This window comes from Drosophila santomea, chromosome X (genome assembly GCF_016746245.2).
Source record: "Drosophila santomea strain STO CAGO 1482 chromosome X, Prin_Dsan_1.1, whole genome shotgun sequence".
Taxonomy (NCBI): domain Eukaryota; kingdom Metazoa; phylum Arthropoda; class Insecta; order Diptera; family Drosophilidae; genus Drosophila; species Drosophila santomea.
The window spans coordinates 11,505,770-11,532,037 of NC_053021.2; the positions used below are offsets into that span (position 1 = coordinate 11,505,770).

The following is a 26,268-nucleotide window of genomic DNA, read 5'->3' on the forward strand; positions in this document are numbered from 1 at the left end:
CAGAAATTGGTAAAACATTTGAAATATATATGATAGTAAAGAACAGGCAGCAAAGAGCGTTTTTAAACATTTAAAGGAAATACATATGTACATATTAGATATTCTTGATCAGGTTTAGCACTCTCTCCATTTCTCTACATTTCTCTCCATTTCTCTCCATTTCTCTCCATTTCTCTCCATTTCTCTCCATTTCTCACCATTTCTCACCATTTCTCACCATTTCTCACCATTTACTCACCCCTCTCCTCAAGCTTTTTCCACGTCAGAGCGGACAGCTGGTTGTAGCTCCTGGAGAATAGGCACTTCCTCCAGTAGGTCGAAATCACATTGTTGATATCCTCTGCTGCCACATAAACCACTATACCACTCACACACATTTAGTATTTTTTACTAAAAAAACATCGAAAAAGTGGTTTGCTTATGTAGGACTTTTGAGAAGCGCAGAGAAGGGCACTTATATTTTGGTATTTTTTAGTATTAAGTATTTAGTATTATTTAGTATTTCGTATTATTTGGTATTTAGTACTTAGTACTGTGCAAGGTGTTTTTCTGCAGGTAACTGCAGTTCTCTGGTACGCACCAACGTCAAAATGGGCAAAAATGTGTCCAAAATCTAGAAATATTCTTATCTTTAATTCTAGGTGCAACGATCTGTTATATAAATTTAATAAATCATATGAAATATGTTTTTCAAATGAATTAAAGTAAATGAGCAAATTTATAGGGCATTCTCGAGTCGAGTAAATCGTAATCACATCACGGCACTCATTGGCTTTTATTGCCGCATCGTGCGAACTTGATTTGGTCTGGATCGAAGGTAGCACTAGGTTATCCCAGCAATAACAGTAGTTGTGCTGCTACGATGATGAAAATCTTCAAGGGAAAATGGAGGAAATGCGCGCAAATTAATCGACAACACTGTTTGTAATCTGCCAAAAAATACATTTATTAGTCTAGTAATAAACAATAATTATATTGGATTTGTTTTATTGATCTTGTTTTGTTGTTGTTCGTTCTCGTTTTTTTTTTTTTTTATTTATTTTGTTCTTGCTCTGGTTAATGTTCATTTTGCGATTGTGGTGTTGTGGATTTTCAGATTTACGTTACAATGTTATTCAAATGTATTTCTTAAAGCAAACATCGAAGAAAATTTCAGACCGTAGACTTACAGACGTACATGTAACTAACAACTATATGGAATTTATCATGCCGAAGGACATTGACAAGACTGGAATGAAATGGTATTTTTTAAACGTTATTAGATTTCTCTACAAAATACAATATGGGATGGGGGATCCACAGTTTTTGATCATTAGTCCAACAGAAACCAGCGGAAAAACGTGTTCATCGTTCATCGTTCATCGCTCATCGTTTATCGTTCATCATCATAACGTGTATTCGTATTCAGAGGCAATAGTGTGTATGTTCGTTCGTGTGTTCCTGTTAGTGTGGGCTGACTGTACTCTGATGAGAAAGGCGCCAGAGTATTGGACGCCTCCCGTCTATAATACAAGCTGGCTTGAATTGCTTTCGGTTGTGGTTGCTTCCTGTGGTTCCTTCAATTTGCCTATAGAAATATATATGTGTCCTTGCAGTGGCCCAGCAGGAACAAGGCTCCAGTATATATAGATATCTATATATATGTATTTGTATTTGTATATGTGTATGTATATGTATTGTGTATATATATATATATATATATTATATATATGGCATACAAATATATTGTTTGTTTGTTTGTTTGTTTTGGTAATTTAGGCTACAATTTGTGGTTGTTTCTTGATTTTTCACTAATTGAATTCTTTCGTCGTCCTGCTTTCTCTAGGTATACATATGTATTAATGGAGCTTACGCTCCTTGTTCGTATGCGTGTGCGTGTGTGTGTGTGTGCGTGTGTGTGATTTCCTGTGGTTGTAAACTTGTATCATATGTGTATGTCTGGCTATGCTCCCTATATATGAGTGTATTTATATACGATTTCTATCATTTTTGCACATTCTATTCCAAGCATCTATTCCAACATCTTCGCTTCATGTCCTACGTTGCTTTATCCATAGCTCTACACATTGCCACGCCTACTAGCCTACTACAGCTAACCGCCCACGAGGCCGGCAGATCTGCAGAGTGTATCCTATTTGCGCCCGAAACTAGGCACCGAGAATAACTCTGCCCGTCCTCAAGTCACTTTAGAAAATATAAAATGAGGAAAACAGGTGGTTGGTTTAAAAAATAATACATGTAATTCATATATATATTCATACATAGATGTATGTGTGTGTTTGGGTGTGCATAAATAGGTTTCTTAGAATCGCTTAATGTTTTTTTTTTGTGTATTTGGTATAAAACAAACTATTTGCAATATCAACTTATTAACTAAAAACGCTACCGCTAAATTAAATTAGGATTAAAAAAAATATTTTATGGATACGGATATTTGTATATATAGAACTACGTAGATATATTTATGTATATATAATATAATAATGTGACTTGTTGTTGTTTCTGTTGTTTTTTTTCCCTAAAGATTCTCGTTAACTGTTTGCAGCTGAATAAAATATTATACAGAAATTTATATCTCTGAAATCAAATTTCCGAACTTAGACGAAACAAAAAAATATATGTCAAATTAGAGTACAAAATGTGTGTGTTCCATCGCTTACAAAAACTAACAACAAATAAAAAAATATACCAACAGCGCCTAGCAAAAATCGATGTCAAGCCATCCAGTTTTCCGCCTCTGGAGCCAGAAATCTCAATTTGGAGAGTTAATAGTTAGATTGGTTTGTCTGTGCGCAAAGTTTTTGCCTGAGCATCAATGGGTTAAGCCTGGTTTTAATTATAGACTTTAATTATAGACTAAACGACAGAAGAGGATGTCTCATTCGTAAATGTGTAAATGAGTGTAAATGGAAAAAAGTGGAAACCGTAGGTTAGGATATTAAATTATGGTTGGTTCAGTTATTCCTAAAATAATAATCGGAATATTCCAAGTTCTTTTCAGACATGCACGATAATCATTACAATTTATAGTCGGTAGACTTGATTTGGCGATTCAAAAATCGGTTGTACCAAAAAAAAAAAACTATTTCAACGACTATCCGAACACGTCTTAGTTACAAAAAAAAAAGTAGCAATATTTTCTCTATTCGGTAAGCCGCAGAGATCTCTACAGAACAAATGGATTTAGTTTTGAGAAAAGTCAAATAAAATCGCACCAAGTCGGTTTGCAGAGATTTCTGCGGCACACCAAATAACTATTTAGCCATGGTAAGAGACTAAACTAATGGATATGATTTTCGGTAGTAGGTTAAACCAATTCCATGAGCGATTAGAGCAAAAGCGAGCGGAAAACTGTACACAGAATGTTGACTAACTTCGATACTAATGATAATAAATACATACAACTTAATAACAAAAATATCCGCGTGTGTGGGAGGGTTGGCGGGGGGGTGGGGTGTGTAGTCAGAATAAATAAATTATGTAATACAATGTAAAGTATTTAATGCTTTCGCCTAGCAGTTGTCTTCCAACATTTTCCCTCTTCTCCCTCTTCTCTTCTTTCTCAAAATTCTCACGTCTAAGTGAAAAGCCTTCGCCTACATTTTGGTCTGGTGTGTGTATTTTTTGTGTGTGTGTCCGTGTTTAGCCGTGTGTCTTGGGTGTAGTTGTGTGTGATCCTTTCCTGCCCCGACAGAGGTAGTGTGTGTGTACTTGTCCGTTTCTGTGTGTGCTTGGGTCAGGAAACATCGAGCGACGGGCGCAACAAGAGCAATCGAAATTTGTTTAGGAACAACGAATGCAGATGCACAGCCCGGTCTCTTCCTTGCAGATATCTCTTAACAACAAAGACAAAAAATATCTTTAACAATACTGTAGACTGATCAAAACAATGTAACTTTCTTTCTATGATTTCCTTGTCCTCTGCCAGGGCTTTCTCCATCTCCACTTCCCACATCGTTCCCTTACGCTCCTCCAATTGCCACTGCAATCCGAATTTAAGCTAATGTTCCTACACTCCGCAGTTCATCTATCGCCTGGGTTGATGGGACCTCGATCGCAATGGCTCATGCCTTGCGCTAGCTGGAGGTGCACACGAGACCGCTCTTCTGGGGCAGCTTGAGCAGACGTCGCGTCCGGAACTCGTAGGCTCGGCGGCAGAACATCACCAGCTCCGGATTGGTGTGTTCCGGCACCGTTCGCACCGGAAACCCAGGAGCGGTGGCACTGCTTGGCCGGCGAGGCACAATGCTTACGTCTTCCACATCCTCTTCGGCGGCACGCAGGCGGCGACGATACCTATGGCAATAAACTGGTCAGTAAAACACACTCTTAGAGTTTCCCACAGCTTCCACTAACCTGCAGTACTCGCTGAAGGTGAGCACATAGCACTTGTCCTCGACGCAGGCCACCGAGTTGTGGTCGCGGTGGCGGGAGGCGTAGACCTCGTCCGGACAATCGTTGCGCTGCCGTCCCTGATCAGTATGCTCCGGTCGGTAGTACCAAAGCAGCGACATCATCATCTCGCCTGTTTTGAATTAAGCGTGTTTAATTTACATTTCACAATCAAGCAATTAATCTTTGGGCACCCACCGTCCTCAGGATTCTGCCAGAGGTGCGCCACTTTGGCCACATAGGGCAGCTCGTTGTCCTCGTTGGCCTTGAGCAGCACACAGTCCCTGATGCGGATGATGTCGCCCTCCACGTGCCGCATGGCCGGGTAGCAGGTGCGCAGCACTAACGGATCATCGCTCTACGAAATACAAAAAAACTTCAAGTTAAGAATTGCCCAATACATGACAATCAACAACTTACATTGAGAAAGACGGCACCCTGGAACGCCTTGCCGGCCCACATCCAACCATTGTTCCACTTGGGCACCACATTGGCTTTGGTGGCCGGCGGCTGGGTCACATCCAGCTCGTAGCTCACGCCGCCAGGTCGCTGTCTTTGGCGCTTCCGATTCCCGAACTTGCAGCGCGATCTGGCCCGCTTTGTGTGCGTCGCATGACCTTGACGGCTGGGCGGAGGAGTGGCTGCTGGGGCCGCGACGGCGGTAGCTGTCGCTGGCTGACTGGGCACCAGGAACTGGTGTTGCTCGTCGGAATGTTGCTGCTGCTGCTGGGCGGCTGATGTGGATGTCGCTGTTCCCGTTGCCGTAGCCGTTGCATCAGTGACAGCCGGAGACTCGCGGAACTTTTGTGCTTGCAGATCTGCCGTCTGATACTCGTTGTTGTTCGTCTCCTGGGTGGATACCGTGGAGACATTTACCGCTTCCGTTTGCGTTTCGGCTGCGGACGCAACTGTTGTCGCTGCTGCTCCCGTTGTCTTCTTGCTCTTGCCTTTCGCCTTGCCAGCAGGCTGTTTGCGTGGCTTCTTGCACGGCAGGGCTGACTCGGAAATTTCTCCAGACGTTGGCTTCTTGGTCTCCGACTTGGAACGCTTCTCCGCCGTGGGCTGTTTGCCCCTGTGGTCGGTCGCCTGTGTTAGCGGCGAGGAGGCAGCATACAGTCCACCCACAGCTGTCGGCGCCTGCTTGCAACTGCTGTGATTCAGCTCTGGGTCACTGAAGTATCCACGACTCAGTGCTGTGTCCAAGCCTTCGAGCAGATGCAGAGCAGCAATCTCCTGTTTCCGGGGCCGTGCTCTTTTCGGCGAGGCACTGGGCGTGGCCGAGCTGTTGGGTGTCTGCTCCTTTACGATGGAAACATCTGATCCTGGCTCCATTGGGGTGCCCGCCAGAGATGGGGAGGCCACTACTGCTCCTCCTGCTGTTGCTGCTGCTGCAGCAGCTGCCTCGCGTTGCTGACGACGTTGCTGCTGCTGCTCGCGGCGCTGCAGACGCATTCGCTGCTGCTGCCGCTGCGTCAGGATCATTTGACGCCGTTTGACATATTTGGGCGGAGCACGTCCGTGTCGACGGACGAACCTGCGACCGGGGCACAGGTAGTTCTTGGGCTCCGCCTGTTTGATCAGGCTCTTATAGCTGTGGTTCGTTTTTGTCTTCTTGTTGCCGCTGGAGGAGGCCAGCAGGTTGATGCGTTGCTTGCTGCCGCCTGGCGTGGGCTGCTGATCCTCGCCAGCTGGCTGTTCCTGTTGTTCCATTCGCTCCTGTTGGTCCCGCTCCATTTCTGGTTCCGGTTCCGTTTTGGCCACAGAAGGTACTGCAGCCGCTTCTGGCTCCAGTTCCTGCTCTGGCTCCGTTTTGATGGTGGGCTTCAGGTCCGGCAGTTGGCTGATATGTGTGCTGGCCTGCGCCTCGCCGTCGTGTTCGATTTTGATTTTGGTCTCTGCTTTGATTTCCGCTTTAAGTACGAAAGGCATCTCTGGTTCCGCTTCCTGTTTCGCAGCCGCGTCCTTTGGCTGCTTCAGCTGCTTCTCCGGAAGCAACTGCTGCTGCTGGGCAGCATAGACCATTTCCCTGGCCATGCTCTTGCCAATCCTCGCCTTGCGCGGCACTGCTGCTGCCTGGGGCACGGTAACTGGGGGCGGGGTGCTACAGGTGAGATCGTACGCCTCGATGTGCTGCTGTCCACCGTGATTCTTCTCCAGCCCCAAGCCCAGGCGCAGGCGGAGCTCCAGCTCGGCCTCCTGCTCCTGGTCATCGAGCAGCTTCTCATCACTGGCACAGTAGCTCTCCGGCGGAGTGGGCGGCGGCATCACGTGCGCCTCGTACTGCATCTTGGTTACCTGAGGATTCTCGCCCTTCAGCTCCGTCTTCACCAGCATCTGGCACTGGGTGCCTGTTGTGGCCGTGGTCGCCGTCGTGTTCGTCGTGTTGGTTGCTGCTGTTGCCCGTGAGGTCGTCTCAATCGTCTGGCAGCTGCTGTTGCTGCTGTTGTTACTGCTGCTGTTGCCTGTCTCGGTGCTGCAACTGTTGCTGGTGTGGTCGCCACTGTTGCTATTGTTGGGGGTCACATTTTTCACTGGGCCTCTACTGGTAGTCAACGCTGACGCTGTGGTTGTTGTCGTAGCGCTGCTGCAGGCAGCCAAGGTGCTGCTGCTGCCGCTGATGTTGCTGTTGCTCGTGGCACTCAGCAACATGCTGCTGCTGCAGCTGCTGCTGTTCTTGCTGCTGCTCTGGTCGATGTTGCTGATGATGTTGCTACCAATATGAGGCCCAGTATGGACGTTTTTTGGACACGATTGAGGCATTGGGCAGGGACACTGCGGTGGATACTCTGCGAAGGACAAAAATGAATCGGTATTAGATGTGCGCACATACTAAGCAGTGTTGCCAACTAATCGTCTTCGCCAGTGTCTGTATCTAGTCGCAATGGATAAGATTTACTTTAAAGTTAACAAAAAGGTGATTTTCTACGTTCTAAAGTACTACCAAGTAACCTTCTCTACAAACAGGCGAAATGGGTATTGAAAACAGACTTTTCTTATTTAAGATTCTTTGATCTATTTGTGTTGTGTTTCAGAGTAATCCCATGTAGAATATTATTTGATAGACTTTCATTTCAATTTTCTACATTAAAGTGTAATCGATTTCCTGGCTAGCTTAGTTGGCAACTCCTCGCAGTGGCTGTCATGCATCCGGGACTGGACCATACTTTTCCTTACCCATATACGGCCCTTGCAGTCCGCGCGTGTAGCACTGACCGGCGGACGCTCCTCCACCGGGACTGTATCCGGCGTAGTAGCTAGGCGGTCCCGGGTAGTGCTCCAAGTGCTGCTGCTGGTGCTGTTGCTGGTGTGCCGGAACCAACTGGCTGCCGGATGGTGCTCCCGCTGCTGCTGCTCCGCCTGCGCCTACGGCTGCTGAACTGCTGGTGGGCGGCTGCTGTTGCGCCGGCCCGGACACCGTTCCGGATGAGACGGGCGGCGGGGGCGGCTGCTGTTCGTAGAGCTCGTGCGGCGGCGGCGGACCTGCGTGCTGGTAGTACGGGTAACGGCGATAGGCGCCCGGCGGCGGTGGACCCTGCGGATGGGCGGCGGGATGGGCGGGATGCGACGGCTGATAGACTTTGCTCGAGAAGTAGGGCGGGTAGGTGGGCGGCGAGTAGCACATGACCTCGCCCGGATATGGCGCGTAGTAGTTGGGCGGATAGCCGGTCGAGTAGTGCATCTGGGCCGCGTGCATCGAGCGGGAGTAGGGCACACCCTGGTGGGCGGCGGCTGCCGCGGCTGCGGCCGCCACGGCGCCGGCCGGATACGGCTGTGGCTGCGGCGGATGCTGCGCCTGTTGCGGATTGTGGGCGTGGCTATGGGCGTGTCCGTGCGTTTGGCTCTGCGACTGTGACTGGGATTGGGCTGCCGCCTGTTCGGCGGCGGCGGCGGCTTCTGCGGCAGCCTGTTGCTGCAGCTGCGTGGGTGAACCGGCGGCTGAAACGGGACTGTCCTCCTCCTGCAGCTTCTTCACTTGTGCAGGCGGCGGCGGTGCGGCGATCACATGCGGTGAGATCAGCGGTCCAGCCGGCTGATAGTAACCTGCAACGGGAAGTAAAGGATAGTAGATCATTAGTCAAATGTGGTAATCTATTTCAATGGAATTTACACAATCGTTATTTGCAATCAGTTAGATGATGGTTTGGGTATTGAAACAGTCCATGCTTATCACTCAATACGCTGATAATTGATTTATTTTCTAAACGAAATTATTGCTGCTTTATATACCAATAAAAAATATTTGATAATTTGCTCATATGCTTATATAGGCTTGATTCCTGCTTAATTCACATGGAATCTCATAGGACAGTCGAATGAATATTTAGAAAATCGTGGATAACGCGGAAGTGACTAATCCTTCTATTGATTTATGTTCAACTGGAAGCCACAGAAAATTTAGGGTGTAAAAAGGATGTCCTGGGACTGTAAATATTTGCCATTCAGGAACCCCGCCAGAGGACTTTTACAGCGGCAAGTGCAATTCGAGTCGATGTGAAGTGAAGTGCGGCAACAATGCATAAAGTGAAAGTTGGCCTGGCCGAAAAAATGAAAAAAACAAAAAAAAAAAAAGCTAGCGAAACCAGTTGAGCGGCTCCAGTTTGCTGCTGCCCACAGCAGCAGGTCGTGCAACGAAACCCCCCTAAAAACTACATGTACATGCTGCATCTTCCCCCCTTTTTCGCCCACCGATGGCGGTGCTGTGGTGGTGGTAGTGGTGGTGGTAGCTCCTTTACCTCTTCCCAGCATGTGGGCCGCATACAAAATGTCGCGAAAATGATGCGCCGCATGCTGCTGCAGGAACGTGAAAGACTCGGCGATGTTGGCCGCCAGTGCAGCGGCGGCGGATGCCTCATCGCCCGGCGATCCCGCTGCAGCTCCAGCTGGACCCAGTGCGTCGCCCGCCCCGCCCAGCCCGGGCATAATGCCGCCAATGCCACCGATGCCGCCGGCGGGCGAAAGCGCCGATGAGCAGGAGCCGGCGGACTGGGAGGAGCGGTCCGTTTCGCAGGTGCCGCTGCTGCTGGTGCTGCCCACGCTGGAGCAGCGTTGCTGGTGTGGCTGGTGCTGCAAGTGCTGCAGCTGATGTGGCTGATGTGGCAAGGAGTGCTGATGCTGATGCTGCTGCTGCTGTTGCTGTTGGTGCAACTGATGCTGCAGCTGCACGGAGAGCGGCAACTGATGCAGTGGCGGCGAGATGTGGAGCGTACTCAGCAAACCGCCGGAGGGCGGTACGGTTTTATGGGTGTGAGCGGATGTTGTTGCTGATGGAGCCGACTTTTTTGTGGTCTCTTTTAGGCGCATTTTCGAATTGCGATTCCAAGTGGTTACTCCTTTCGTCACTCGTATAAAAAATATATATATTTCAGATCTGTATGCTCCTGGATTTCGTGATATTTGTTTGGTTTTTGCTTCTTATGCTTCTGCTTTCTCTGCTGTTACTTTTGTATATAATATTCTTGTATATATGTACACTGTATATGTATTTGTATATATGTATATGTAAGTCAACAAGGAAGTTCTATTGTTAAGGCAACTCTTGTTTTAAACATTTCCCTCGCTTGGTTCCGTTACAGTTTTTCCAAGGCGCCCACTTCTCCAAGGCGTTTTCCCTCTTCACTTCTTTTTCCGTTCAATTATTTTATTCTACTCGAATTCTTCTCTTCATTTGACGGGCTGCAATCACAGAGGTAAATCAAGAAAAGCCATTGAGCATTCGAACACAAACACTTTTTACTGCATTCACTGGCGCACTTTCATCACTTTGAGTCTGTGCCTCGAATTTATTGTTCTTTGATCGCAGTTCGTGATTTATGATCAGTGGCACGCAGTGTTGGTAAACGTTATGAAAAGCTCATTTAAAACGCGAATTTTTGCCGAGTTTCACTATTTCTGTTGGCGACATTTTCCGAATGTTCATTACTTGTTTAACTTCATAAGTTTTTAAATTTTGCGGTGGAGTTTTGTAGGTGAACTGCATAACTTTGTTGCCCGATTCGCTTTACAAGATGTTATTACTCGTTTTTGTTTTTATTATTTTATTGCGTTACGTCCGCCGCGAGTTTTTTAATTGTTTTTATATCAACGTTTATATATTTATTTTTTTTATAAAAAGGGGGTTCTGAAAATGTGTTGGGGAAAAGATCTAAGGCACAAGCATGGATTTTAGGCAAACCAGGTCGCGCAAGCCAATATTTAAAGAGCGTCTCTAAACGTGTGTTTCGTTACCAAATAAGAATTCAACTAATGATAGCAGATACAAGCTCTACGGATACTCCCGATGCCCAAGTCCCTAATGCGATTTCTCGCACCTTCTTCTCGAGAAAGCCAGAAAGCCAAACGACCAGTGACGAACGAAACCGAATGCCCGAGAGCAGCAAAAACAATAACAATAGCCTCCGAAGTTGGAGCGTGTGAAAATCGACGCCGGCAGAGACGCAGGCAGAGCGAGAAAGAGAGACAGGGACTTCGGCACGTAGCACGTAGTACGCTGACGTCACGCACAGCAAGTTGTGCTGACAACCTAGCTAGTTTATAGCCAGTTGAAAGGAGACTTTTATGTAAACGGGAAATATGTAGCAATATTTTTCAATAAAAATAATACACTAGCATAAAAGAAAGTGAAGTTAATCTGCACGTGAGCAATTCAGGAGAATATTAAATTTTTTACAAATTTTCGGGCATAATATTATTTACTGTAAAAGAGATAGATACTGAGGCTGAAACACTTAGGTAATTTGGAGCTTGAAAAAACTGCACTTGTTGATAGTTAGTTTGGCTTAAAACAAATTCAAGGATACACTTTTACAGTTTAAACTACTTAAGAGGCAATTTTCGTGTCTGAAATAGTGTCAGCACTGGCCAACAGAACATGCTGATGGCAAGGGGTGAGTGAGTCTGCTCTTCGCTGTCCGTTCAAAGGGGGGCAGACTGTGCAGGGAGCGGGCAAATGGAAATGGGATAGATGGCGCTCGAGTGCAGGCCAGGTGCTGTCATCATTATTGTTATTTTATGCCATCGCCTGTCAAATGCAAACAGGATTGTGCAAGACAGCACGCAAACACCGACGACAATTTGTCAACGCCTGCACTTGACCTACACACAAACACATACACACACACACAGCCCCACAAACGACAAAGGAATACGATGATGTACAGCAATTGACAGCTGATTAGACGCACGAGTAATGAGTTATTTGCAGATGGCATCCTAACTATCCTGGTGTTATTTTAAAAATGCTAATCAAAACCTAACTACAATTAAAATTTATTGTAAGCTGTACATTTTTAATGGCAGTTTTTATATTGGAATACATTTAAATATCCAAGAATATTTATTAAATATCTATTCAGCTTTCAATAGCTGTATATCAGTCTTGTGTATTTCATATCAGGATAATGGAAAATGGTGTCCAAATGGGTGGCTGCATTAAAAGGCAGTTAAGTAAAACGACCAATATAAAACAATTTTGTTTCCCCGCTTTTCCATAACCCCATTTCAGATGGCAAACTTAATCGAGTTAAGTGTGAGCCCCAAATGCAAAAATGACATTTAAAGCGAGAAATGCGAGTGACTTTTAATGCCATACAAATAGCACTCTAAGATTCTACCTCTTCATTAAGTTGGACATTTTTTGGTAACAGGAGTTTACCAATGGGGTCCTACTTTTTACACATTTTCAATTAAAAACGCCACGAGGAAGCTGTAGAAAGCGGATAAGCGAAATGAAAGGCTTTCGCCGGCATCGATTTCAGATTCTTCTGGATCAACGGAGCTTAGTGAATGCCTTGGATTCCAGGTTCCACAATGCGGGTCAAAAGAGAATGGTTATCGCACATGAAGAAGCACAACTCGATTGCGGATTAAGTACTATACTTTAAACTACAAATTAGGCTGAAGCTTTATTTAAGTGCTCAAAAAAAATGTTATTCACTTGAATAGTAAGCAGAGTAAATAGTGCATAGTTATATTTAAAATTAAAAAATCTCTATAAAATATATTCCATTATCTTTCTGCGCGGTTGCGTCACTTAGTCAATGCTAATCGCCTCGCCTACGAGCCACGTGAGAATTACAAGAAAACGCGATGAAGGCAAAACCTTAGGCGGCAAACACGTGTAAGACACCAGTTTTTACAACTCCCCCCCTTTGGAAATCCACTCCCAGCCCTAGGTTTTCCAAAGCCTCTTGGCTCCCCGCCCCTGTTCTTGGCTTTCATTTTGATCGCGGCTCGTGCAATTAGCGGAAAACGCTTGCAATTAAGGGCCCACGAACGTCATCTTTATGGCTGTTGCTTTTTAATTTTTTTTGTTCCCCTTCTCTGCTGCTGTTGGCATAACACACTAAGTGAATAATTACGCGTAATTAGGCGCACGCAACATGTGCCACGCCCCAAAGGAAATGCATTCCGCAGCAGCAGCACCTGCCGATCAGATTTGAGAGCGCCGAAAGCATATTGTCCTGAACCAGCTCCCCAAAAAACATCGAACTTTCTCCTGGACCAAGCGATTTTTTAACCTTTTTGGGTGAAAGGAATCGAAAAGTGGGGGAATTTTACATGATGCATCTTAGTTCAAAAGTAATGTACACTTTTTAGATGCTACTACAATCCTAGACGTAATATAGTACCATGATGAAATAGAATATGACTCAATTATATGAAATAAACCAATAAAATGATTAACCCGGCAAACGTAGCACTTTGGAAATAAGAACAATAGTTAATTGAAATAATTACCATACCATGTCCCAGTTTAATAAAACTTTACAATAAGAATACCTCAATTGATTGCAAATCGATTTGGTGATTGGGTTTAAAATAATTGAAATCTGGTGGGTAAACAAAGTAAAGTTTGTGTAAATAGGGTCCACCCATTTTTATTAATCGATTGAGTAAGCTAACCCACATGTGGCAATGCCAGGATGTACTAAAGGTAACAACGATAAAAATCGATTAGGAGCTCAAGTCCGAAAGTTAAACATTAATCATGAAGAATGCACACAGTAAGTTTAATTTTCTCCCCTCTCTCTTTCTCATTCTCATTCTCTTTCTCATTTCTTTTATTTTATTTTCTTTTCCTTTCTTTTATTTTCTTTTCCGGGTGCGATAAGTCGAGATTACGAGTAAAAAGCTAAGGGAAAAGCGTCGAAAAGAGGCAACAGTGACACAGGCTGGCCAGCAGACAAATAATTTATAAAAAAGATAAATATATAACTGTATCTGTATCTGTCTCTGTATCTGTATCTGCATCTGTGTACTCAGGAGGAAGAGCTGGCAGCAGCTGAAGACGAAGACGAAGACGAAGAGTGGACTTCCCGTTTGCGTGGCGTGCAGTCAAGAGTAAAAGTCAAATATTGTAATTATGCTAAATACATAATTTACTTTGAATTAACAGCTGAAAACGGCGACGAAACGGCAGGTGAGAAGGATGAAGACCCCGGCGAAAAAATATTGAAATTGCTGCCCAGCGATAAGGAAACACACAGTCAGACAAAAGGAAGAAAAGAAGGAAAAGAGAAAAGAACGGGGAAGGAAATAAGGAAGAACAGGCGGCAAGGGGCGTTACCCTAATGCCGCTCGAAAAACCGAAATAAAATTCAATTAAATTGCGCTCAACTGCTGGCCAACAGGTAAGAACGCTGGCCAAGAGGTAGACCAGCCGAAAGAAACAATATTTTGCGGTTTTGTTTTGGCACCTGCCACAAACCGCAGACAGACAGGTGAGGCAAGGGCAGCAATAAGAGGCAGGAGTCAGCTGTTCGCTTGCCACCGCACCAGCAGCATCGATATGCAGAACGAGCCCAGTCCCAAAAGGGCATCGAAAACACCCGGCATTGACATCCTATCCATTATCCATATCCCTTCCTTACCTCTGTATCTCCAACCCAGCGAAACCCACGAACTGAACGAACCGAACTCAATTGGGCGTGTTCATTCATACGTTAAACTCGTTTGCGAAATAAAATTATGGGCTAGGAATATATCAATTAAACCATCTTTAGTGGCCCCCTCTTTCTCGCAATATATCCCACATCAGTTTATAAATCATCTTAAGTTCATTTTTAGTTGAATTTGTAATTCATATACACTTTACACATCTTTTATCTATCTTTTTATTGTGCACATTGTGCTGATCGTTAGTCAAGTCGATCAAGTCATGTTCATTTCAAATACCATACCATCATACTATTCCTTTAAAGGTTATGCTCGTGTGCTCGTAGGTATCTGATAGTCGAGTCTTATTTTTTGGATGTTATATAAATGTAGATAGAAGATATAGAATATACAATACGTAAACTGTAAAGGGAAAACTGAGAGATTATCACGAACAGAAAAAGAACTTGCGATCAAAACTGAAACACAATTCTTAGGAATCTACCTTGGAAAGAATTGTTGATAAGAAAGCTTTGAACGTGTGACTAAAAGTTGGACCCACGAGATAGTTTAGCATTAATTAAAACATATTTTCTGAATACAAAGTGGTTAGAATACGTTCATATGACAACGAAATGTGCGATTGCAATTGCGGTAATGAAATGTGATATTATGATATTATGTGGAATATGCTGGTAATGGGAATGATATCGAAAATGCCACTTTGTAGTAACAAAAGTGATTAACAACAGCAAGAGTACATATTTGATTAACAACGACAACAAATGGAACAACGGCAATAACAACCAATAACACACAGAAACGGAGAAGACGAAGACCATTGAGGTCAAAAATACTCACACGACTGTCTTCTCGCCTAAACATTATTCTCATTTTTGGAATCGTTTTTGAAAACGCGGCCGCGTTTCGATTTCTTATTTGTTTGCCTACAGTATTCGGTTAGTTTAACTTTGTTTTCCATACCATTTAGGGCAAGTGTGTTTGCGAAAACTAAGAAATAATAAATACAAATATTAGCCACTACCAGCTCGAAATATAAGCGCTCGCGTTTTTATCGCCACTTTTGTGTGCGTGTTTTATTATCTCGTTTAAAGTGTCGTTGTTGCGTTTGCTGCTTTTTGTTTTATGATATTATATTTATTCATTAGCTCGCTTGCCTAGTTTTTACGATTAACTTTTGAAAACTAAACAGCAACCAGAAAAAAAGAGCAGAATAATAGAAAAAGCCACAAGAGCAAGTAAAAAACTGCTCAAAAAACGCAGATCCGAGCGAAAAATCGCGTCGTCAGCTGTCGGACCTCTGCCAATCAAATTAACACATTTAAATTAGCATTTTTGCATAATGCCCGGACATATATGTATATACATCAACATATACATATGTATATACATTCAGACAGTCAGCCACACACATATACCAATGAGCACAGACAGTCGGATGAAATCTGATTTGCAAATTTTTGTGAATCGAAACCGAATTCGAAATGTTACTGCCACACAATCCGAACATAATGAGATCTCCTCAGTTCGATATCGGATTTTCGGATTCGGATTTTCGAGTCAAAGAGTTGTGAAATAACCCTCAAAACTGCCAGTAATTCACACTTTCAACCAAGCTAATAGTATTGTAGTTATCATTGTTTTATGGAAATGTTTTAGAACATGGAATCCGAACTACGCCACATTTTTAACTGTGTAGGAAAAGTTAATTTATGTTTTGGTTTATTTTTCTCCGTTTTGATGTATTGTAAATGTCGTTCTTTTTATATATTTATGTTAAAACAAAATTATAGATAAAACAAACATACAAAACCCAATCAAAACAATAGGGAATGCATACATACAAACTCAAATGGCGTAGAATTAAATTTACACCTTTTTTCTCATATTTTTAGCACTTTTCACTTTTTTCAAAGTGGAAATTTTTAAAAACTAAATAACCCGAAGTGATGTTTCTCCATCGAAGGAAAAGTACCAACTGTTTGAGAAATTTTAATCTTCAGATTTAATAAATTCTTTGAAAACAAATTCGCGCATTGATGAGAAACAGCGGAAATATACGGAGAATAATTTTATTTTTAAAGATAAAACAATAGCTTCTTGCCAACTAATAGTTAATTGGTCGAGTGTTAATATCCTAATGGCCAAAACCTGAGATGCTTCTATAATAAAATATATACATGTGTACATGAGGTTCAGAAAAATGCTCTTAATTATTTTTTAGCTTGCTACCCATTGATTTCAACCGCATTACTTTCTGTCGAGAATTCAGCACAGATACAATAGAGCAAATCACAAGGGAAAAAATACCATAAAATAGGCACATGGCAAAATAGTTTCGGTGACTTCCGGTTTTGGAGTTCGGTTCGAGTGAGTTCATTATTCTTTGTGCCGCCTGTGCCGACGTCGAAGTAACAACACCACGCCACTTGAAGGCGGCTCCGGATTTCGGTGTTTCGGTTTGGACACCAAGTTCCGGAAGGGTCGGGCGATGGACGGTGGATGTGGTGGATGGTGGACGATGGGCGACGGGCAGGGAATTAACATATACGACGAAACTATGCGATAAAGCGTGGACTCGGATAGCCAGCCAGAAATAGTAGTAATAATACTTTTATAATAAGTGAAGCTGTTCGGTTGTTGTTGTTGACTGACGACGATGACGACGATGACGACGACGCTGGCGACGCTTTGCTATGCGAAGGTCACACAACCAGCCGGAGCCACATATAAAGCACAACTGCTCCATGGAGTGACGATAACGAAAGCCAGACCAAAATCGGGTGGAAATACATATGGTACATAGTTAGTGTGGGCGTAGTAAAAGGCGAGGCGAGGCGAGTAGGCGCTACGAGAAGACTAGAAAACCAGAAGACGAGGGAGAAGAATGCGAAGACTAATGGCAGAAATGATCGAAAGAAATTTCCATAGAATAAATTAATCAAAGTGATCCGCAATGTAAAAAAAACAAACGGAACTTATCTATCCACTCGTTTAAAGCCCATAAAGTCGCCCATGGAGCGATTGATACGATAATATTTCTGAATGTCTACTAACCTAAAAACTTGTTTTGATTTCCTAGCCGCCGTTGCGCGTAGTCCGTCATTTGTAATACATACATTCAAATCAAAGTAAATGGATCGAGTTTGAGCAGTTCCTTCAAAAATATCGTTTTTATGAGCCCGCTAATCTGTGATCATTCAATCGAGTATAAATAACATAACTTTAAACTCTCATCTTAAGTCAAACTCGGAGTAAATCAAGGGATAACCTTTTACATATTACTCAACCGAAATCAATGGTTCTAACTTTGGAAATGTAAGATTGAATCCTATAGCTAGTGATTCTAATCAAAACCTTATATGATAGTTTCATATTTCATACTTCATTCGGGATGCTAGACTTAGGCTTTTGGCGACTTTTGACCGCGAATGCAATGCTTTCCTTTCGAAACGCTATATCTCCAATAGATAGAACCGAATAGTATATGTATGTATGTATATCTGCCGTGTGTTATAGCTACATTATATAGAGTTGACGCGTGCCAACTGCCCCTATATCGTGGATGCATCCAGTCCCCCCAAGCCACTCGATTATCCAATGTCCGACATTCAATTGCGCAGCGGCGGCAGAGAACAACAGTTAATTGCATTTACAATATTGCCACAGTTATGTCGATTCTTTATGGTTTGTATGGATTGTATGGGTTTTAGGAGAATGGTGATCTTTCGGGGGGCGTTACGTGGGGCGGGGAGGGGCGGTGCAGTGCAGCAAGCATGTTCGCTTAACGATCTCCCCGACTCATGTTTATTTATGAGTTGCCAATCGAATCAATTCCACTCGGCTCGACTTGACTCGGACTTGACTTGAATCGCTTCCAACTGTTGTTGTTGTGCGACTGCAAAATGCAAATTTTGGACAAAATCCATGGCTTTCATATATATGTATATGTATATGAACATATGTGCGTTGTGCACCTGTGTTCCAGATAAACGTCGTAGTGCCGTCCTCTCCTTTTAATTATTAGCTAGCATATATGGTTATGAACCCCTTATATCGTCTGATCACCCCATATGCAGTTGGATATTTGCATTTTAACTGTTGGAGATCCTTTCAGCTATATGATTCCTTGTACATATGTATGTGTGTACATATACGTGACTTATCAATGGTTGATTACTAAGCCGTTGATACAGAACAGGAACTCGTGTATTATATACACATAATATATAATGCCACAAACACACCCCTTTACCTGTTGCATACGCTTTCCCCAAGACAATATACCCGTTTCAGAGCGAGTAATTGAAATAGAGCCCAGTACGAACCCTTATTTTGACAACAGCTGTAGCAGAGGTTGCATACGATATGCGTACTCATATGTAGTATGGATTGCGTTCCCATAGATGGCATGGCAATGGCATGCAGGTCTAGGGCAGTGCCAAAACAGACGACGAAAGCAACTATCAAATGCCGTTCAAGGCCGTTTCGAATTGCGTGGCAGGCAGAACAAGTTCCACACATCGGTGTGTGTATTGTTATTAACCAGCTGATGTGCGTGTGTGTGTGTGTGAGCCTTCGGAAAGGGTGCGCACATCCACATCCCAAGTGCGCAAACCCAAAAATTGCAAGCTTTTTTCCAGGAAAACAATACAAACGGCATATTCGGTCATTCAGGCAGGCAAATTGTCAAATGAGCACCGGTTACTTTAATTCTCATTGAGGTTATTACGTGTTTTAATAGATAGCTGCTACTACCCTAGTTATTTTGCCATTGCAAATGCAATACGATAAGATACACATCTTCTGAGAAACGTTTTTATATTTACCCATTAATATTATCATTACAAAGCACGAGTATCATTTCATCATCATCCGGCAAATTTGGAAATCACCTACGAAAGCCCTTAGTCGTATATTTACTCCTTTCCCTACCCTTACTACCATATAATAACGATAATGAGCCAGAGATGATGGTGGGTCAAAGTACACTGAAGAAAATAATACGTTCAGCTCTCTGCTTTTAGGATGCAGATGGAAAGCGCACAAATTTGAAGTCTGTTTGGGGTGAGAAGATCAGAGATGCAAAACGTCATATGCAAATTACATACGTATGAGCGCGAGGAAGCTGCTCCTTTTCTCTCAGTGTGACAGAGAGAGTGAGAGAGCGAGCGGCCGGTTTAGGTGGAGGTAAGTGGGCAGGGAGCATGAAATTGAGAGAAAACAAGGATAAACAAGCCGAAGGATATGGGACGACACTGTTGCTTCGCAAGTGTGTGTGCACGTCCTGACCGCGTGCACACACGTCGTGTGCCCGTGTGTGAGTGTGCGAGCGAGAGGGGGCGAGCGATGGTGTGAGTGACTGGCAACAGCCGCCGCGTCTTATTGACATTAAAACCGCTGCTGCTGCTGCCGCCGCCGCTGCCGCTGCCGTCGCCAGTCGACTTCACATATAATCGCTCGCTCGAGTCCTTCCCCATACCATCGCATCCCTACCATTCTTCCTGGCTCGTTCTTCCTCTTTTATTTTTAAGTAACACCCGGCGCAGATGCTAAACAAGACGCCAGGAATTAAAGTGCAAAGGTGTGTGCTGCAACAACAACCACGACGACAACAACAGCGTCCTCGAAAGAAGGACGATACTTTGGCGTTGTACTTAGCATCAACAGAAGAATACGACGAAGAATAAGACAAGGACCGCGAACAATGTGGGCAAGGATCTAAGCAGATAAGTACATATATATTGTATGTACATATATACCAACTGTTCCGAGCGTGCATATGGTGCGGATTTAATCACGCACACACGTTTGCATTCATAAAAGAATATCGGATATGTATAGAGTATCAAAAGGAACCGCTGCGCAAGATGGAAAATAGATTTGATCGCTGATCAAGAAAAATTAGTGATACCCATCATTGCCGAACTTGAAAGTAATTTACGAATTATGCAAAAACATGGGGCATACAATTTAAGATCTCTTAGAAATCATTCAAGATTAGCTAAAACGCAAAAAAATAAAAAATAAAAAAAAAAAAGCCAATTATCTTCTCGAGATACTATAATATCTTTACGATGCATTCATATCTACTGATTCAAGCACTTCTTTGTTTCGAAAGTTATTTATAAGAACTGTGATCTAAGGAGGGAAACTTGTGAAAACTTGGATTTCCAAAACCATAATTGCAGTGGGGAAATCGAAATGTCGAAATTGTAAGTAATATTTAATACAGTTTGTCCAAGCATTTGCTTGAAAAACCAAAAATATACAATAAATTTTGTTTAACTTCAATGGCAATAAATACAATAAATTTATAACTGTTCCAAAACTAAACAAAAAATGGATCAACAATTTGACAAACTGTATGTACTACTACATTATTGCCGAGCAAAATAACAACAAGATAAAGCTGGCTTGTTGTCAACAACTATCAGTCTAAAAAATGAAAATAAAAACAAACAGAAACGCAAAAAATTGCCGAATGGAAATTTTGTGGCACGCAAACTTGTTGCTCCATCCGTGTGTAAGTGTGATGTGTATGCTTGTGTGTGTGAGCCAGTCTATGAGCGCGCGTGTGTGAGTGCGAGGAGAAGCTTACTTTGCGATGTTTAAATAATAAATGATTTATTTATTTTTCGGTTTGTTTTTGTTTTGATTTCCACCAGGCTGATGCATTTTGCTGCCCACTTTTGCGAAAAAACGCCGAACTAATCGCTTTCATTATATGTATTTATTATTATTTTTTGTTGCTTTTTGCATGTCACCAACAGAAACAGAAAAAAAAAAAACGAAACACACTGAAAAACGCGCGCGTACACTTGTATGTGAATGTGTGCTGGTATTGGCGCGCGTGTGAGTGTGTGCGAATTTGCAAGAGACGGGGCGTATGAGCAATGCCGTGGCGAAAACTTTGCCACTTTTGTTGTCTGCGACGAAAGCAAAAACAGCGAGACACCGTAAAAAAAGACAAGTAATATAAACACAGCTTTACATGCGCAGTTTTTGTTGTTGTTTTTATCCGGCTGCTGTGGCGTTGCACTGCGTATTACTGTTTTTTCCTCTCTTTTTTTTTTCTTTACTTTTTAGAGCGTCCGCGTTGCGGCGACGCGTTGTACGCGGTTCGAAAGGTAGCACAGCACTGCCGCTCTGCCGCCAATTCGATCAGCTGAGCGCCAGCCGAAGAGCGAGCCGAAGAGTGCCGAACGACGCAACGCGCTCTCCGCCCTACCACTACCACTGCACTACCACTCAGTAGCTGTGCGCTGGTGTGCTGTAAACGCTTTTACATTCCGCGCCCGAATTTTTCGTGTTTCCCGTGTTTTCCCTGTGGGCCATCGTTTCGCTGCTGCTCGGTCTCGGTTTGGGCCAACACTTGTCGCCTCTTGGCCATTATGCAACGACAGCGAAACGAAGGGGCTCACGACGGGCTCGCGAAGTGGCCAAGCTGCTCGCTGATTGGTCGGTGGTCAGCGCCACGAGGCCACCCGAAGTGCGCGCTCTCTCTCGCGAGAACTCGATAGCTCTCTCCGCCGCTCTTTTGGGAGAAATGCGATAGAATAGAAAAGCCAAAACACTAGAACAATCCAGAAGCCAAGTTTTCCGACTTGCACATACGCCGTATTATCTGCATTTTTCGCCAACTCTAAACTCTAGTTTAACAGCTTAATATTACGTTTTGGCCCTATAAATGTATAAAATAATATTATTTTCTTTTAGTGTGTGTATTATATTACTACATGTACTTTAGTCAAAGAACTAAGAACAAGTACCGGTTAAACATTTTTGGGTATGGAAAAGCGACCGCATTGGAGCGAAAAGAATGTTTTGGTATTGAAGGCGTGAGATTGGGCGTAGTGACCAAAACATTGCCGAGGGAGCCATCAGCCATCAGCATCCCATCCCCATTCACATTCACATCATCGTCAGCGTCGAGAGCTCTTTCGATCGAAATGAATTTGAATTGAGTGCGATTCGCAGCAGAATCAACAAGGCGAAGATAAAGATTTCAGAGCAATTGAACAACTAATGAATGCTATTCCAATCCACTCCTTGCGCACTCCTAGTTAAAGTAGAAGTAAATGTTTTAAAGAAACTGCACGATAGTTCTTTGGCATTATTATGATTATAAATAAACTGATTTACTGATAAGAATCGTAAATTCAGCTCATTATAGTCTCAACGCACTTAGGGGACCACTTTGTATTGCCACGCTTCGGTTGAAGGTTTTTTTTTGACTTGCTTTCTATTTTCTCTGGTTGATAAGGATAAAAGTGGGTTATAGTCGAATTATGGCTCTACCCAACAAGTTGAAATAGTAACAAATACAAGGCAGAGTACCAAATATTTGAAATAAATAATAATAGTTCCAAATAACAAAGATATTCTTTGAAATGTCCCATGAGTATCCCAACAATGTTTCCAATACGATTGCTTTAAGCTACACCCATTTGTGCAGCAAATAGGGTATCATTGAGTCGGGAATGAGTTGACTATATCGTTCTTTGTTGCTTATAAAGAAACTGTTTGCCGTTGTTTTTGCACAAACACTTACAAACCCAGCTGATAAGATAGTCGAGAGTCCGTAGAAATGCCAAAACGACAACTATACGAAAGTTCGGGCAGAAGGAAATGAGGAGCGGATGGGATCGAATTCAGCGCGTGCCCAAATGTCCCGTTAATGAATACATTTGTGTGTGCCGCGGTATATTCGTTCCCTTAGTTCTGGATTTTAAAGTGACCACAGTGAGTCATGCGAATGAATAAATCACAGCGGGACTCGCTTCAAATTTCATCATAGAATGGAATATATTGCACCCGTCAAAGTATTTACATACATATATACATTTATGTGCATTTTAGATCTTGATTCGTTCAAATGTCGAGATCTTTACAGAGACTATAAAAGCAGCTGGCTTAGTATTCGTATTCTATAAGCAAGGTCAAGTTCAAATATATGTATGTGTATGTACTTGTTTTTTTTTACTTCAATTCTGTTTTCTGTTGAAACATTTTGCGTTTGGTATATTATATGTTCCTTTTCAAACTTGACAAGATCATCTTTATATTGGAGTAGATTTGCCCTATTAAGGGCAGGCAATCCAAGCCGGACGCATCGGAGAAAGTTTTTTTGGGAGGAAAAAGAGCGCTTGGCTCAATTTCGAAGATTGGAGCGAAGAGAGTGGCTGAAACGGCGCCGAAGAAATGACCAGAGATGGAGTGAAAGGGATGGCTTGTGCGGGCCAATGTCTAATTTTCTTTATTTCCCAATGCATTTGTGTTTGTTGATGCGCCAAACCTATCAAGCTCTTGACCATTCATTGTTGGCAAACTTGTTTGACGCCAACACCACTCTCCCCACTCCCCATTCCCCACTCTCCACACCCCCCCTCCTTACTTTCTCCAGCCGCTCTTTCCCCGGCGATAATTTGGCTCTTTCTGCAGCCGAAAGAGCCCGGTAATTGAGAGTGGCTAAGTGGGATACCTTTCGACTTTTGCGGAGCGCGAGATTTTTTTTTGGCACTCCGAAGAGCCGGACGCGACGGACTTTCGGAACGGAAATGAAAACGGACACACATGACGGCCAACAACACTGAGCGATAAGATAGAGCGTGGCGATCGTACACTGAAGGAATACATACATACATATGTACATATGTGTGTTATCTCTATCTAAGCTGTAAGGGACCATTAAATGGTATACTTTAGCGTCGCTTCATTTGAATATAGAATTCTTCTTTTGCCTTCGGAGGTTGGGTAAACTTCTGTCACATCTCAATTAGGATAATTTCAACGTGTTTTCGCAATTAACACACCTGGAAGTGATGATAATTAACTCTTTCCACACATATTTCCGTGGAGAAAACAGCGTTTGATTGTTTAAATTATTTAAAGTATTTATTCAATAACTGAATACAAAACCAATCCTGTATATTTCCCAACATGTTTCATAGGATAATATCTATTTATCTGTTAACTACGACAGTTTGAAGTAAATTTTCCCTGAAATGCTGAATTCGGCAGTTATTGAACATTGAATTTGTGCGACTATGGCATCTAAATACTATTCTAATTTGTAGCATTTTTTTCGAGTGTCTAGGTGGGAAGTAAACTGCGGCGGGGGAATAATGAAGTCAAAACGGTCACGCTTACCCGCACATTGATGGAAAATTATAATGAGCGGCGAGAAGAAGCAGCAGCAGGCGGCAGTTGAACAGTTGAGCAGTTGAACAGTTGATCCGTCGAGGAAAACGATGGAAAAAAGAGCAGCAGATGATGGGGCAACCACGACGGACGTGAGAACGGAACGAACCGGCGAGAAACCCCCGTCCACACAGGAACGGCAAACGAGGCGTCCAGCGAAAGAAACTTGAAAACTTTGAAAACCTCGTACCTCGAATCGCCCAACCATGCAAATGAGACCGAAAGCGGCCGGCGATCGAGGGATTTCCATTTCCATTCTGGGGTTCTTGAGGTTGCGAATGGAACGCAGCGCTGGAGGAGCGGTGATAATGCAGCCCGCCGACAGCTCACATCCATTAGTCCATCCATCGATGTCGGAAATATATAACCTAATAACCCCGAGCACGTTTGTGCATATCAACGAGATATGAATGGATGTTATACGCTCACTGAGTATAATGACTTTGGAATTATTTTATGATTTTAAATTAGTTCTTTTGAACTGTCTAAAATGCCTACACATTCCATTTATTGACATGGTTAGCCGGTACACTTTCTAATATTTATACTAAGTGCTGAAAAAGAGAAAGAAATCATAAAGCCAGAGTAGCCACTCTAAGGCAATAGGTTAAGATTCAATAGCATGGCGAGTTAAGTAAATATAGATGTTCGCGACCAGCCCCATTCAATAACGACTTCCTAGAACAGCCACTGGTATATGCCCCCCTTGCTGACCAAAGCCCATAATTTGCATGTTTAAGTTGAGCCTGCCACCAGCACTTTCATCATCACCATCACCACCATCACCATCATCATCAGCAGCATAAGCATCGTAAAAGGCGTTATCATTACCACACTACAACTCATCAACATCCACATCAGACAATCATATACATATGTACATGCATATGTATGTATGTATGTTTGCATGGACGTGAAGCCGAAGGGTTTTTCGTCCGATGAGAGGCAGCTGCTTCTGATTCGGACCAGTTGAGTTGACCACTCGACAACCTTGACACAAATGAATGCGAAAATCGAAGGACGAGCACGGCGGCCAACTGCAACTGGTTCGCAGGGGGCGTGGCCGTCATAACAACAACATTACCCACCAACTAGCCAGCCAGCAAGTTTGGCGAGAGCTACGCTACCTGGGCCGAACTCATTTGCCTAATAGAACAATTATCGATGCCTGCGGCACGTGGGATGGCTATGCGATGGAAATGGTCCCGCACCATGGTCCTTTCGGCCTGGACTTCGGCTCTTTGGGAACCAGGAGCGCAGGAGGACACTAACTGGGTGTTGCGCAGCTATTACGATGATTGTGTCCATGATAGTGACGATAATTACTCTAACGACGTCAACAATAATGGCCACAAGTGGGCCTCCTGCTCAAATACCTTGTCGATTAAACGGAAGCCTTCAATTACATATTTTACGGCAGCCGAGTGATATTATATGTCTGTACACAAACACGTTGACTGCATAATGTGCAAATGTGTAATTTGTAAAATACCTTAAAATTTGAACACTTAATAAGTTTGTAAGCTCATTGTGACACTTACACCTAATAAGTGTATAAGTGAATTGGAGTCTTATAGTGGGATGAAATAATAGTGAAGGAAGCTAAAATTTGTTAGAATATGGTTGAAAATTAAACGTCTTAACTACTGTCTGGAATTAACTGAAAGACTAGTCTTAGAAAGGAAGGATAAACGGACGGACATACGGACAAACATTTGAAATCCTTGAGCGGAATTATCACGCTATTTAAAGATAATTAATATCAATAAACAACATAAA

General features: G+C 43.2%; 2 protein-coding genes across 4 annotated transcripts in view; one reads left to right on the top strand and one right to left on the bottom strand.

Moving 5' to 3' along the window:
* Window positions 1–3,484: 3,484 nt before the first annotated feature.
* Window positions 3,485–26,268, bottom strand: part of LOC120457271 (mucin-5AC) — a 37,635-nt gene continuing 14,851 nt past the window's right edge. The window contains exons 1-7 of one of the 3 annotated variants that reach the window (XM_039644695.1): window positions 21,369–21,416; window positions 9,126–10,065; window positions 7,567–8,433; window positions 4,813–7,178; window positions 4,591–4,750; window positions 4,357–4,525; window positions 3,485–4,296 (exon numbers count right to left, since the gene is read on the bottom strand). In XM_039644695.1, coding sequence (XP_039500629.1) covers window positions 4,077–4,296; window positions 4,357–4,525; window positions 4,591–4,750; window positions 4,813–7,178; window positions 7,567–8,433; window positions 9,126–9,693 — 4,350 coding nt within the window. In that variant the 5' untranslated portion in view covers window positions 9,694–10,065; window positions 21,369–21,416 and the 3' untranslated portion in view covers window positions 3,485–4,076. Of the gene's footprint in view, window positions 4,297–4,356; window positions 4,526–4,590; window positions 4,751–4,812; window positions 7,179–7,566; window positions 8,434–9,125; window positions 10,066–21,280; window positions 21,417–26,268 lie in introns of those variants that run through there. The other 2 variants (XM_039644694.1, XM_039644693.1) reach the window with 2 other exon arrangements.
* Window positions 21,281–21,884, top strand: LOC120457272 (amnesiac neuropeptides). The gene is given in 5 exon segments (XM_039644696.1): window positions 21,281–21,468; window positions 21,470–21,604; window positions 21,606–21,711; window positions 21,714–21,779; window positions 21,782–21,884. Coding segments are annotated over 5 exon segments (558 nt in total). The 3' UTR covers window positions 21,845–21,884.